This window comes from Phascolarctos cinereus, unplaced genomic scaffold (genome assembly GCF_003287225.1).
Source record: "Phascolarctos cinereus isolate Bilbo 61053 unplaced genomic scaffold, phaCin_HiC Scaffold_5;HRSCAF=322, whole genome shotgun sequence".
Taxonomy (NCBI): Eukaryota; Metazoa; Chordata; class Mammalia; order Diprotodontia; family Phascolarctidae; genus Phascolarctos; species Phascolarctos cinereus.
Genome location: NW_027555958.1, coordinates 43,093,267 through 43,107,238, shown reverse-complemented (window position 1 = coordinate 43,107,238; position 13,972 = coordinate 43,093,267). Strand labels below are relative to the sequence as shown.

Below are 13,972 nucleotides of genomic sequence, written 5' to 3'. Positions count from 1 at the left end.
CAGATCTGAGGGGACCAGGCATTTGCTATTTGCTATTTCCTTCTCCAGTGGACCAGGCAAATGGAGGTGTAGTGACTTGCCCGAGGTCTAGGAATAGACCACGAGGTAGAGCTGCTGCTGCAGGAAAACAAGACTCAAGAGTCCAGCTTCACGCTGAGTCAAGAGAACTTCAGGGATTCTTGCTGACTTCCCAAGAAACTCTTGTCCAACACCAGCCAGTTAGACTATCTGTCTTCGGAGTGTCTGACAACCAGACTCCATTCTCTCCTGAACAGATAGATCAGTGCTGACCGAGGGTCTAAAAATTGAGCCCTGGAGGTCCTCATGGGAATGAATGAATGAAAAACTGTTTAATAGGCACTTGCTAGGTGGTATACTTGATAGAGAGCTGGTCTTGGAGTCAGGAAGACCTGAGTTCAAATCGTGCCTCAGACACTCACCAGCTGTATGATTCTGGGCAAGTCACTTAATCTCTCTCAGCCTCAGTTTGCTTCTCTGTAAAATGGGAATAATAATAATAATAACAGCACCTACCTCCCAGGGTGGCAGTGAGGACCAAAGGAGACAATGTAATGTGCTCTGCAAACCTTAAAGCGCTCCAGAGATATGTACTGTACTTTGTGCCAAGTACAGCGCGGAGCCTTGGGGATAGAAATGCCAAAGCAAAGACGGTCCCTGCCAGCTAGAAGCTTATATTCTAATGAGAAAGACAGGGGACAGCTAGGTGGCGCAGTGGATAGAGCACCAGCCCTGAAGTCAGGAGGACCTGCGTTCAAATCAGAACACTTGACACTTACTAGCTGTGTGACCCTGGGCAAGTCACTTAACCCCAACTGCCTTAAGAAAAAAAAAAGAAAAAAGAAAGTGACCACAAACATAAGGGAGTGGTGGTCTGGAGGTACGCTTTGGTCCTGAATGTTGCAGAGATTGTGAATGGGACTGTGGGAGAGAAGTTGACACACTCCTTCCAGATACGGGGGCAGAAGTGATTTGATCATGGTTATAGATAGAGCTAGAGGCAGGAAAGACAGTAATAGAGTAGCAAGACTTTTGAGAATGGAGTGGGCACTGCCCATTCCTGCTCCTGGAATAGTTGGGGTTGTCTTCCATGCTTATTGGATTCTGCTTTGGCAGAAGTTCCAGTTTAATGCAGAGTAAGGGAACAATTAAGGAGCTGACTTCTGCCTCAGTTTCCCCTCTCTCTAAAATGATTTTTTTTCCTGGAATGATCAGAGATGAATATAGAGTTTTATTTGTGATTTCATTCTAAACAGAGAGATTTTTTTTAATGGTGTCAGCTTGTTTATGAGGCACCAGCCAGATTTTGCTTTCACTGTCTTAAAATGGAAAAGGCAACCCAAGGGGGCAGAGCTAGATAATCTCTAAGGTCCTTCTGTCTTTTACACTCTCTACTGCTATTTTAAGGGTGGAGAAGGGATGGAGCCTGGGGCTAAAAATTTACTGCCTATCCGAGCGGATAACCAAGAGTTGATTATGTATCAGGATGGCTATTAATTAGCTCCTCTGAGCGTAACACCAGGAGGAAGAGGAGTCTGAGGCTCAATGGACTTCTTTCCCTGGGAGGGATTGTTAAACCTTGTCTGTTACTGCTGACCAAGGGAGGTTGGAGATTATTTAGAAGAAAGAGAGCTTAATCAGTTTGGGCCCTGTGAGCATGGGAGAGGCCTCTACCACAGCAGTTTTTATCTGGATTGACAACCCTCCTTGGACCACATAAAAGTGGCCTGAGTGAAAATACCCAGCTCCATTGGCCAGCAGCTGGCCTTTTCTTTTGCAGGCTCAGTGTTGACAGAATAATTCAAACACAGGGTTCTATTTATACACCAGCAATAGAATGTGCTCTTTCAATTATGTATTTTCAGTGATGGGGATGGATTTGTGAGTCCTCTTTGTGACTTAATGACAGCCACTGGGATTGAGAGTGAAGTGAGACCTTGGAATAGAGATATTTCTTTCCTTCATGTGGGAAACTATGGGCTCCCCTGGGATTAGATCTGTAACCTTGACCTTGTCAACACCATTTAGTGCCATTCTGCAAGCGTGTATTAAACCTTTACTGTGTGCCAGGCACTGCTAGGTGATAGGGGTACAAAGACAAAAACAAAAGAATCCCTGTCCTCAAAAAGCTTACATTCTTTTAGAGGGGTACAAGAGGTATATGATTGCTGGGGGAGGGGATATGAGGACAATACCAACTCCTGGGTGAAATCAATGTAGTTTAGAGAACTCTGGGCTTTAAGTCAAGAAGACCTGAGTTTGAATCCTGCCTTACTCAGTCAGTAAACATCTATTAAATGTCTGCTAAATACTATTCACTGTGCTAAGTGCTGGGGATACAAAGGAAAGCAAAACAGTCAATAGTCATTTGATCATGGACAATCCTAACCTCTCTTTTAAGCCTTACCTTTTACCCATCCATGAAATGGGGATAATAGTAACACCTATCTCCTTAGTGGTGGTAGTAGTAGTAGCTATAGTAATAGTGGTAGTGGTAGTAGTAGTAGTAGTAGTAGTAGTAACCTCAGTAGTGGTGGTAGTGGTAATAGTAACTTTGTAGTAGTGGTAGTAGAAGTAATGTTGGTGGCAGTATTAGTAATAGTAGTAATGGTGGTTATAGTGACCTTAGGAGGAGGTAGTGGTAATAACCTTAGTAGTAGTGGTTGTGGTGATGGTGGTGGTAGTAACCTTGATACTAGGTAGTAGTATTAGTAGCTATATTTGTAGTAGGGGTGGTAATGGTAGTATAGTAGCATTAGTAGTATAGTAGTAATAGTAGTGGTAGCAGGAAAAGGTCTTGTATTAGGAGGTGGCACCTGAGCTGAGACTTTAAGGAGCCCGAAGATTCCAGCAGCCAGAAGTGAGGAAGGAGAGAGAGCATTCCAGGCATGAGGGATAGCCCTCTATAGAGCCCAAAGGCAAGAGTTGGAGCGGCCCATCCAGGGACTAGCACAGAGGCTGGTATGGCTGAGACGTAGTCTATGGAGGGTAGTAATGTGAAATAAGGTTGGTAAGGGATGGGTCTGAGTGACTGAGAAAACCAGGCCAGATGTTTTCCCTCCAGAAGTTAGAAGACAAGAGAAACTTATTTGGGTATCATGGTCATTTGCTAGTTGTCTTACCCTGATCTTTTCTAACAAAGACACTTTCTTGATTTATGTTTCTGGTTCAGAGAACGAATGAGAAGGGAGAGAGAGAGTGCGTGCGTGTGTGTGTGTGTGTGTGTGTGTGCGCGCGCACGCACAATCAAGATGCACAGTCATCTTGAAAATCCAATAGCATCCATTCACTGTTACCAGGTGGGATTTGCTACTAGAGATCTTTCCTTGATAGCCAAAAACAGGGGAGATAACATGGCAAAAGAAAACCACCTGGATACTAAGCCTCTCTTTCGCCTCCTCCCTAAACTTGACCTGGGGAGGAGCTGGACCTGCCTGTTATTCCACCTTCCCTACTTCTGGCCAGGTCCTTCAGAGGCCATCTGGTTCTTTCCCTGGACCCAGCCCAGCCTGGGTCATTTTATATCAGAATTGCAGTGAAGTGTCAAGAACCTTGAGCTTGGGGGCAGGACATCCAGTTTCTACGCCTCACTGTGCCTATCAGCGGTCATACTTAAGGCAGGTCACTTCATGTGTTTTTATCTTTAAAATGAGCAGGTTACGATAAATGAGCTTTCTAGTCCTGAGCCAGTCTAAAATGTTGATTTTCTCTTTTACTTGAAAAAGAAAAGAAAGAAAGGAATACCCCTTTCGATATCATTCCCCCACCCACTCAATCAATACTTAGGAAATTCTTCCTAGTATATAATTTCAGTCTTTCCATATGCTGTTTTGGAATTGAAAAAGCACTAGAAAAGTACTGTGAGGGGCAACTAGGTGGCGCAGTGGATAGGCCTCTGGCCTTGGAGTCAGGAGGGCCTGAGTTCCAATCCCGTCTCAGACACACAGCACATAACACACGGCACTTATTAGCTGTGTGACCCTGGGCAAATCACTTAACCCTGATTGCCTGGCCAAAAAAAAAAAAAGCACTGTGTAATTTATGCATGGCGTAGGAAGTCTGTTAAGAGGGGAGAAGAGGGTGGCAGAGAGGAGAAAAAGACTTGTTGGAAGCTGTGCAGGTAGGTCATGAGTCCCAGAAGTAGAATTCGAACCCAGACCTTCCTGCTTCCAGGTCTAGCACTCTGTTTCTTAGACCTGTTCCCCCTCATGAAAAGCCTCAGTAGGTACAGTTGAACCTGGTGCCAAGCATAGACCTGGGGCACAGGGACCATTAACAGTGGATTAGGTTCTTTGGATTTCGTGGGCTTGTCTGGAAGGGGAGTCAGTCCTGATGTTCCAGTGTGGATTCCCTCTCTGTGAGATGCAGGGATGATCCTAGCCTGGCTTATCTGCCTCTCAGTCAGAAAGGGGGCAAGTGCGGCAGTATGAGCATTTGTGGACTTTGGGGAGTCCTATGTGTTTGTATACTCTCTGCTGAGAATGGGTTTTGGCTAATAAGCAGACTACCGTCTCTGTCTTTTACCTTTAAACTTAATCTTAACGTGATGGGCATTGGGGAGGGTATGGCTAGGGGAGGAGAGCCCCAGAGGTTTGCGTTCAGGGACACTTCTTGAGGACAAGAATTGTTTTAGTCTTGTCTTTGTATTCAACCCCAGTGCCTAGAACAGTGCCTGGCACAGGAAGTATGTAACAAACACTTGTTAGCTCATGGAGCTCAGCTCTGGCCCACTGAAGTTATTGCGAAACGGGTAGGAGAACAGCCTTGTTTCTCTTTTGTCCCATCCTTCCAACAAGTGCCATGCAGTTTCCTTGTTCAGGCTTTACTTTTTCTGTTAAATCGTCCCCTGTTTTCTCAATAAGCCAGGTTCATCACCTCTGAGCTCTTGACACTTAGCCATTCCTCAGCCCTACTGTATCTAGCCACTTACCCTATGTTGAGTTTTAGCCACCTCTTTCTCATCCCTTTCCTTCTTTCCCCTTTCACTGTAAGTAGCCTGGTTCAGGGCCTCATCACTTTTGCCTCGACTATTGCAACAGCTTCTCAACCGGTCTCATTACTTCCCTCCCCTTCTCCTTTTCAGTGCATCTTCCACACATGTCTGACGACATCACTTTCCTCTTGTTAGGTGGCTCTAACTCTGCAGTGTGGTGTATGAACCTCTGCCATAATCTGGCTCCCACCTGCCTTTCCAGACTTACATTACTCTCCTTCACGTACCATATTCTAGTCCAACTGTTCCACTCCCTGTTCTCCAAACTCAACATGTCATCTTTGGACTTCCTGCCTTGGTCTGGAATGCGCTTCTTCCTCACCTCCTCAGAATCTCTAGCTTTCCAAGGGGCAAGGGACACATACACACACACACACACACGCACACACACACACACGCGCACGCGCACACACACACATACACACACACACACACACACACACACACACACACACACACACACACACACAAATATATGCCACCCTTTACATGGACAGACTCCTCCTTCCCTTCCCTTATTTACTTGTCTGCGTCTATGATGTGTCTCCCTAATAAAACGTCAGCTACTTAACGGCAGGGACAGGTTTATTTTTGTCTTTTCGTCCTCTAGTGTTTAGCACAGTGACTTGGGCAGAATAGGCACTTAACACATACTCTGACTTGAATGGCATTCTACTGTGCTCCCCTGCAGATGTCTGTGGAGTGAGTTTTTCCCAGTTACCAAGTGACCATTCCATATTTTAGGCCACACTTAGCCGGTACCAGAGAGAGGCTGAGACGAGCAGTTCTGCCCTTCAGAGAGCCGAGAGCAGCTTGGAGCAGAAAGATGCAGAAATTCTCAAGCTTCAGAGGTGCATGCTGGGGATGGAGAAGGTGACTATTGAGCTCTTTTGGATTTCAGGTCCTCAGGGATGGGAGGCACCTTAAGGTACGACCCTAGTCCAACCCCCTGCCTTAGGGCATTTCTGCTGACCTGCACATTCAGAGAGAGCTACCTTCTTTTTAAAGGGTCCCAGAAATGGCCATTCCCCAACCTCCCTGGGTAGGTGCTTCCTTGCTTCTTTCCATGTTTGAAGGCCAGGAAGTTCTTTCTCCTGTCTCCCTTCAGCCTCCCCTGTTACTGATTTCCAGCTTGTACAGGATCTCCCTTCTGTAGGCTTGGAGACTGTTCTTAAGTTGGTGCTTGGTGCTGGGGCAGTGGCAACCAAAGTTGGCAGATGAATCTGTCCTGGATTCATCGGGGCCGGGCTTTCCCAGAGGGCAGAAGGGTGAGGCCGGGAGGTTTCTGAGCCCAGTTACTAGAGGAGGGCGGGAGGGACGGGTTCTGGATTTCAACAGAAGGCACCCCATGAAACTAGCTTGGCCTGCTTGCTCCCTGTTTGGCAGCCGGCCTTAGTCCCTACCATAGGATTCCCCCTGGACCAACTACGGAGGCAGACACCTTCCCCTCGTCCCAACTTTGCCTTCCTTGCCCTGCCTAGGAACAACAGAACTTACTGGAGAAGGTCAGTGAAGGGGAGACGGCCCTGGAAGAGCTTCGGACCTGGAGAGCTGACTGCCTTGCCGAGCAGGAAAAGTAAGGGCGCCTGCTTGCTCACTGTGCAGTTGGGGCGGGGGTGTTGCACTGTGGTGGCTCTCACAAGGGCCAGATTTGGGGTGGGAACTGCTGCTGCTGCTGATGTCACACCTTCCTGGTATGACTCATCCACATGCTTCTTTAGGGTGTGGCCTATTCCTAGGGAGAGGACACTGCATCTGGGAGCCGGGACCCTCTTTGGGGAGGTGGTTAGCTTGGGAGTCACCACCTCACAGGGAAGCTCTGGGCGTTCGAGCCACGGTTAAGAGTTATTGATTAACTGCCGAGAGTTTAATTAGGCTGTGGGCCTACCTGTCATAAACCTAGCACAAAATAAAACCTGATTTGTGCATAAGAGAGGTGCAGAGTAATATGCATCATCGACACAGATATTAAATACCAGTTGTCTGCAACACACCCTGCCAGGTGCTAGAAGAGATACAAAATTTGGATATGATAGAGACCCTTCCCTCAAAGAGTTTATAGGATGTGTGAGGTCCACAGGGAGCAAAGGCATCACCGATGGGGGGGGGGGAGTCAAAGAAGGCTTCCTGGAGGAAGTGACATTTGAAATTGGCTTTAAAGGACAAAAGCATAAGTTTTTAGTGAGAAAGGGGTAGAGGGCAGGTAAAGTACAGATCATGTATGGCATACAAGTAATAGTCCAGTTCAGACCAATCCTAGATAGAGAAAGGATTGTCCTGAGAAAAATATGGAGAGGCACTATTTTTGTTAAGTCATTTTTCCAACTCTCTGTGACCCCATTTGGGGTTTTCTTGGCAGAGACCCTGGAGTGGTTTGCCATTTCCTTCTCTGGCTCATTTTCCAGATGAGGAAACTGAGGCAAACAGGGTTAAGTGACTTGCCCAGGGTTACACAGCTAGGCCGGATTTGAACTCGGGGAGACATCTTTTGGCTCCAGGCTTGGCACTCCGTCTCCTTCACCACCTGGCTGCCCCACAAAAGAACACTGCTGAACAACACCAAAGGCAGTTGTGCAGGGCCTTACGTTGCAGGCGTCAGAATTTGAACTTTGATTTGGTAAATCCATTGAAGGATTTTGATTAATGAAGTGGTGTGGGCCAGATCTTCACAAATGGAAAAGAAGTTTGACTGCAGAGTAAAGGACGATGTGGAGGGTGAATGTGAGTGGAAACAGAAAGACTTGTTTATGGAACTGCCTGTCACTGGAAGGGTGCCAAGGGTGATTGTATGGGTCACCTGAGGCGGTATGATAGAGTGGGAGAAGGGAGTCTTCATTTGCAATCCTGGCTCTGAAGCGTAAGAGTATGTGGTCTTGGGCAAAATCACTTTATCAATGGTAATACAAAGATTAAAAACTTCCCTGAAGAGTTTACTTAGCAGGAAGTGGGAGGAAGCATGGGGCTGGGTTGGTGTGGTAGATTTAATATATGCACAGCTAAACACGTACAAAGTCATTTCAAAAAGGAGAGGGAACTGATAAATTGGGATTAGGAAAGGCCTCATAATAGGAAGCAGAAAATGAGCAGAGCCTTGAAAGAAGCTAGAAAAGGTATATTTAACCAGCAGAGAGGCAAAAGAAGGGATTTTAACAATGATTGGGAAAGTAAATTCAAATTATCTCTAATTTAATTAATAATAAATAATAATGAATAAACTACCTTCTACTTTCCTTATAATCAGGGGGACAGAGAAAGCCTATATCATTGAGCCATACAGAGTAATACCAAATTAGGCCACTCTGAGCCCTAGGCCACTGAGGAATTTCTGGCCTCTATGTGCTATAGGCCATAAACAGTAACAGAAATAAACTCTCAACTGATGAAACTGTTGAATCACAGATCCAGTTTAATGTTATGTTGGATATAGTCTAAATTATAATTTTTTTTTGCCAGTACATCATAATTCCAATCACAGTCTTTAAGGATAGAGCTTTCTTGAGGCCTTTATCCTGGTGTTCCTGGCTCTAGATCTTAAATTTAGGTCAGCCATGGAAAATCTAAACATTTTATTTTTAGGCCTTTGCTTTCATCATCTGCCTCCCTGACCTAGTCTGTTTCCTGAGTAGGTCAGAAACTCAAAGATCTAGGGGAAAAAAAAAGAATCTCAAAGATCAACTAAGTTATTTTGAATTATTTTCTTTCCTTTCCTTCCTGTATTGGAGGCTTGAGTTAATAGAAGCATAAGAGGAAAAAACCAAAGAGCCTGTATAAATCTATATGTGATTATTTGGTTATTAGGGATTTTAGAAGAAAGAAGGGAGGAAGAGAAGGAAGGAGGAAAGAAAGAAAGGGGAGGGAAAGAGAAAAAAGGAAGGGGAAAAAAGAAGGGAGGAAGGGAGAGAAAGAGAAAGGAAGGAAGGGAAAAGAGTAAAGAAAGGAGAAAGAAAAGAGGAAGGAGGTCCCATTTACATTGTTTTAGTTACTGTCCGTGTTGTTTTGTCGGCTCTGCTTACTTTATTCTGCACCAGTATGTATAGATCTTTCTGTGCTTCTCTCTATTCATTCATTACATTCATCATTTCTTTTTGGGTTTTTTTGTTTGTTTGTTTGTTTTCCAGACAAAGACAAGGTTTATTAGAACATCCATCATATTGGGCAGACTCTTAAGGAGCCTGAACATTAGTGAGCTATTGGCTAGACTTTAAGAATGTGAGCAGGGGCTAGATTTTAAGAATCTAAGCCCATCATTTCTTACAATACAATAGTATTCCATTACATTCATGTGCCACGATTTGTTTAGCCATTCCCCACTTGATAGATATCTACTTTGTTTCTCGTTCTTTGCTATCAAAAAAAAAATTGCCACTATAAACACTTTGGTATTTATGGAGACTTTCTTCTTATGCTTTCCTTGGGATATAAGCCCAGTGATGGAATCTCTGAGTCAAAAATAGGGGCATTTTAACAATTTTATTGACATGATTTCAAATTGCTTTCCCAAATGGTCGTACTAATTCACAGCTCCACCAGGAGTGTGGCGGAAAGTCTATCTTTCCACGATCCCTCCCCACATTGACTCTTGCCATCTGTTGTTACCTTTGCTGATTTTCAGGATATGAAGTGAAACCTCAGAGGGTTTGATTTGCGTTTCTCTTATTGTTAATGAATTGGAGCATTCTCTCCTGTGGTTGTGAATACTGTGTACTTTCTTCTCTCGAGTGTTCTCAAGATGTTTGTTCATGCCCTTTGAACATGTGTGTGTTGTGTGTGTGTGTGTGTGTGTGTGTGTGTTTATTATTGTTAGCTTATATTTCTCTTGGATGTGAAGCCTTTATCATAGAAATCTGATACAAAGATTTTTTCCCCTGCTCAACCACTCTCCTTATTCTAGATGCATTAATTTTGTCTGTGCAGAAGTTTTTTGTTTTTATGTAATTAAAGTTATCTGTTTTATCTTTTGTAATCGTCTCTGGCCCTGGTTTGGTTAAGAATACATCTCCTATCCATGACTGTGAGAGAGATTTTAATTGGTCTTCCTTCCTCACTGGTTTCTGTCTCCAAATCATCCTTGACTCGGCTACCAAGGTGATTTTCCTAAAGCATGGGTCTGCCCATGTCTCCCACACACACAACCCAGTCAATAAGCCTGGGGGCTCCCTACCATCTCCAAGATCCAATACAAATCCTCTGTGGCATTTCAAACCCTAAGTCCATCCGTCAAAGGGCTTCACTTAAGGATCTAGAAGGCTGCAGATTCCCCACCCCTGAAGTCCTTTCCTACCTTTCAAGTCTTAGATTTTACCTATAAGCCAACTACAGTGGCCCACTTACTAGTTCTCACCAGAGCTAGTGCTCTATCCACTGCACCATTTAGCTGCCTACATGTGTAAAAACCACTTATATTACAGATATATAAGATCTTATCTATAATGTACATGCGGAATAGGCACATGCCCCGCAGACTTCAGTCATACTTCACTCCCTGCTCTGCCATCTTCTCTGCCCTGCTCCTCCCCCACTCTCTAGTTCTGGAACTATAATCAAATCAACCCTTCCCTCTAGCACGGATGTGTCATCCTACTTATCATCCTAGTAACTTTCTGGACCGATTGGGCCCCCTCCCTGGCCACCACTCCTCAAAGTCTACTCTATGAGAATGTAAGTTCCTTAAGGGCAGGAATTAGCTTTCCTCGTCATTTGTAACCCAGGGCTTAACACATAAGTGCTTAATAAATGCTTTTTTATTCATATTAATATGTTATTAAACCATTTTAACAGTTAGCCATATAAAATGCAGATTTTTCCAAATAAAAGAAGTTTGAGAAGAGAAGAATAGAGAATTAAGGTGGAAAAAGAAGTTTTGGAGCTTAAACCCCTTGGCTTATCTTGTCTTTGGGACAAAATCTTATATTTCTAGGTTTTAGGTATCTCTCACTGTTAGCCCAAAAAGAGGTTGGGGTACAGCTACAACATAGTGGAACCTTCCATCAGGCTGTCTAGTTTGGTTTCCCAATGGGGTTGGACTCCCTCACCTTGTGAAAAACAAAAAATAAGAGTCGGCTGTGTTTGTGCTTCTGAGACATAGGGAAATAGCAGCCTGCAGGCTGCAGCCTCATGGAACATTCTTCTCAAGTGTCTTGGCCTTCTGGGGATTTTTGGTTCTGTCTGCTTTGAAGATACCATGTGTTACAGTAGAATATCTGCTGGTCTAAAGGTTAGAAGCCTTGGGTCAGTCTTGGCTGAGGCTCTCAGCTTTATGACCTGTACTTTAGTAAGTCACTTCTGATGAGACCTTACTTTCCTCATCCAAAAATGAGGAAGAGGAGGGGGCTAGGTCCTCTGAGGAAGGAAAATGTTGCTAGTCCTCCAAGCAATAATATAATAGAACCACAGCAGCTATTGGGTGAGAGATCCTCCAGGAACGGTCAGAGGAAGACGTGGTACTGAGGCAATTGTTGGTTGACCTGAAAACTACCCACAATAGACCTATTTTCTTCCTGGGGGATGTATCCTATGTGTCCAAGATATAACAGAGTCTTCCAAGACTTAAGAAAATGGGTGACTTAAAAGATAACAATAAAAATCTTTTTAAAAATTCATTTTAGCCAATTTCAAAAAAAGAAAAAAGGTGACTACCACCAGTTCTTGTGATTCATTTGGGCACACATGATCCTGCCAGAAGGGACCTAAAAAATATTGCCAAGATTATGAAGTATCCTGGTCAAGAAACTGAAGACCTTAAGGGCCAAGGTTGTGTTTTTCTTCACTGCTGCTTCTTGAAGGCAGGGGATGCAGAAGACTATAATTAATTTAGGATTTTGAATGGCTGACTAAGAAGGTGGTATCTGAGAATGGGATTTGGCTTGTTTGGAGCACAACTCCAAAGTATAGGAATGGCAGATTCCTGGTCAGGAATGGAGTGTACCTCATAAAGCGTATTAAGAATGTATGTGTTTGCTACCTTACAAATGTAATCAAAAAGGCTTAAAAATAAGTATGGGCAGTGAGGAAGCTGCCTGTGTGTATCTGTCAAGTTCCACCCCATGGAAAATACATAGCTACAGTGAATGAAGAATGGTAGTTAAGACACCTAGAAGTTTATAGGAGAAAATGTCCCTCAAAAGAGCCATGAGCTCAAACGTCTATACAGAAATGACCAGTGTTTAAGGCATCAAGAGGAACTAGGTAGGCCTTCCGTAAGGAGGCATATTTGACTTCAGAGGTATCTTGAGATTTGATGGGTTGAAACTCATGACTGGAATATGGCTTTGGATGAACATACTTTACACAAAAGAAACAGGGAGAGAAAATGGAGTGGGGGGGTGGTGAAGAATGTTAATAATGACAGCTGATGTTTATGTAGTGTTTTACAACTGCTTAACATATATTAACTCATTTAATCTTCAAAACAACCCTGTGAGGTAGGTACAATTATTCTCCCCATTTTACAGATGAGGAAATGAGTCTGAGAATTTAAGTGATTTGCCCAGATGCTTCTAGTAGGAGGCTAAGGCAGAATTTGCACTGTAGTCTTTTGACATCAAGTTGAGCTCTTTATCCATTTTGCCACCCAGCTTCCTTTGGGAAGTTCTGTATGTTGAATATATATTCATGTGAGGAAATCCAGAAACTGTGGATGGGGAAAATGGCCAGGAAAGGATAATGAAAAGAAAAGCATTTGGATAGAAATCAGCAAAGGGAAAAACCAGGGGCTATTTTGTCAATCAATAAATAGTCATAAACATTAAGCACTTACTATGTGCCAGGCACTGTGTTAAACACTGGGGATGCCCAAAAAAAGGCAAAAAACTGTCCTTGCCCTCAAGGAGCTTACAAGCTAATGGGAGACTCCACATGCAAACAAATACCAAGCAAGCTATAGACAAGACGACAGGAAATAGAAGGAAGGCACAGAATTGAGAGAGATTGAGAAGGGCTTCCTGTAAAAGATGAGATTTTAGTGGGGACTTAAAGGAAGCCAGGGAGTTGGTAGTTGGAATAGAAGAAGGAAAGCATTCCAGACATGGGGGCAGCCAGAGAAAAAGTGCCCAGTGTTTCTTGTTCATGGAAGAGCCAGGAGGCCGGTGTCACCGGACCAAAGAGTAGTCAAGGAGTGAGGCGTAAGAAGACTGGAAAGGCAGCAGGGGGCAGGTTATGAAGGGATTTGAATGTCAAACAGAGCAGTTTGTATTTGATCCTGCAGGTCATAGGAAGCCACCGGAGTTTATTGAGTAGGACATGGCCAGACCTGTGCTTTAGGAAAATCACTCTGGTTGCTGAATGGAGGATGGATTGGGGTGGGAAGAGACTTTATAGGCAGACTCACCTGGAGGCTATTACAGTCATGCAGAAGTGAGGCAATGAGGACTTGCAGCAGGATGGTGGCAGTGTCAAAGGAGAGAAGGGGGCGTATTCGAGAGATGTCACTGAGGTGAAATCAACAAGTATTGGCAACAGATTGGACATGGAGGCTGAAGGAGAGTGAGGAATCCAGGGTGACTCATAGGTAGCCTGAGGGACCAGGCAGATGGTGTTGCCCTCTACAGTAATAAGAAAGGTAGGAGTGGGGGAGTTTTGGTGGAAAGATAATGAATTATTTTGGACATGTTTAATTTAAGATGTCTACTGGACATCCAGTTTGAGATGTGTGAAAGGCAGTTGGAGTTGAGAGTTTGGGGCAGGACAGGTGGATCTAAAAGTCATTAGTACAGACATGGTTATTAAATCCATGGGAGCTGATGAGATTACCAAGTGAAGTAGTATAGAAGGAGAAAAGAACAGGGCCCAGGACAGAGCCCCGAACACCTATGTTGAGAGAGCATGATCTGGAAGGGGATCTAGCAAAGGAGACTGAGAAGGAGAGGTCAGATAGGTAGTAGGAGAACCAGGAGCCTGGTGTTCTGAAAACCTAGAGAGAAGAGAATATTAAGGAGGAGAGGGTGATCAAGTGTCAGAGGCTAC

At 44.2% G+C, this 13,972-nt stretch overlaps 1 protein-coding gene and 1 long non-coding RNA gene across 3 annotated transcripts in view; one reads left to right on the top strand and one right to left on the bottom strand.

The window, feature by feature from the left end:
- TUFT1 (tuftelin 1) overlaps positions 1–13,972 on the top strand; it is a 43,116-nt gene that overhangs the window by 20,163 nt on the left and 8,981 nt on the right. For both annotated transcript variants that reach the window (XR_002327989.2, XM_021005248.2), the window contains exons 7-8: positions 5,756–5,884; positions 6,493–6,587. Coding sequence is in view for 1 of the 2 variants with exons in the window: in XM_021005248.2 (XP_020860907.1) it covers positions 5,756–5,884; positions 6,493–6,587 (224 nt within the window). In the remaining variant the exon portion in view is untranslated. The remainder of the gene's footprint in view (positions 1–5,755; positions 5,885–6,492; positions 6,588–13,972) is intronic.
- On the bottom strand, positions 5,579–6,599 carry LOC144457500 (uncharacterized). The gene is made up of 2 exons (XR_013486844.1): positions 6,509–6,599; positions 5,579–5,869 (listed from the first exon to the last, which is right to left on the bottom strand). It is a non-coding gene; the product is annotated as an uncharacterized LOC144457500 (long non-coding RNA).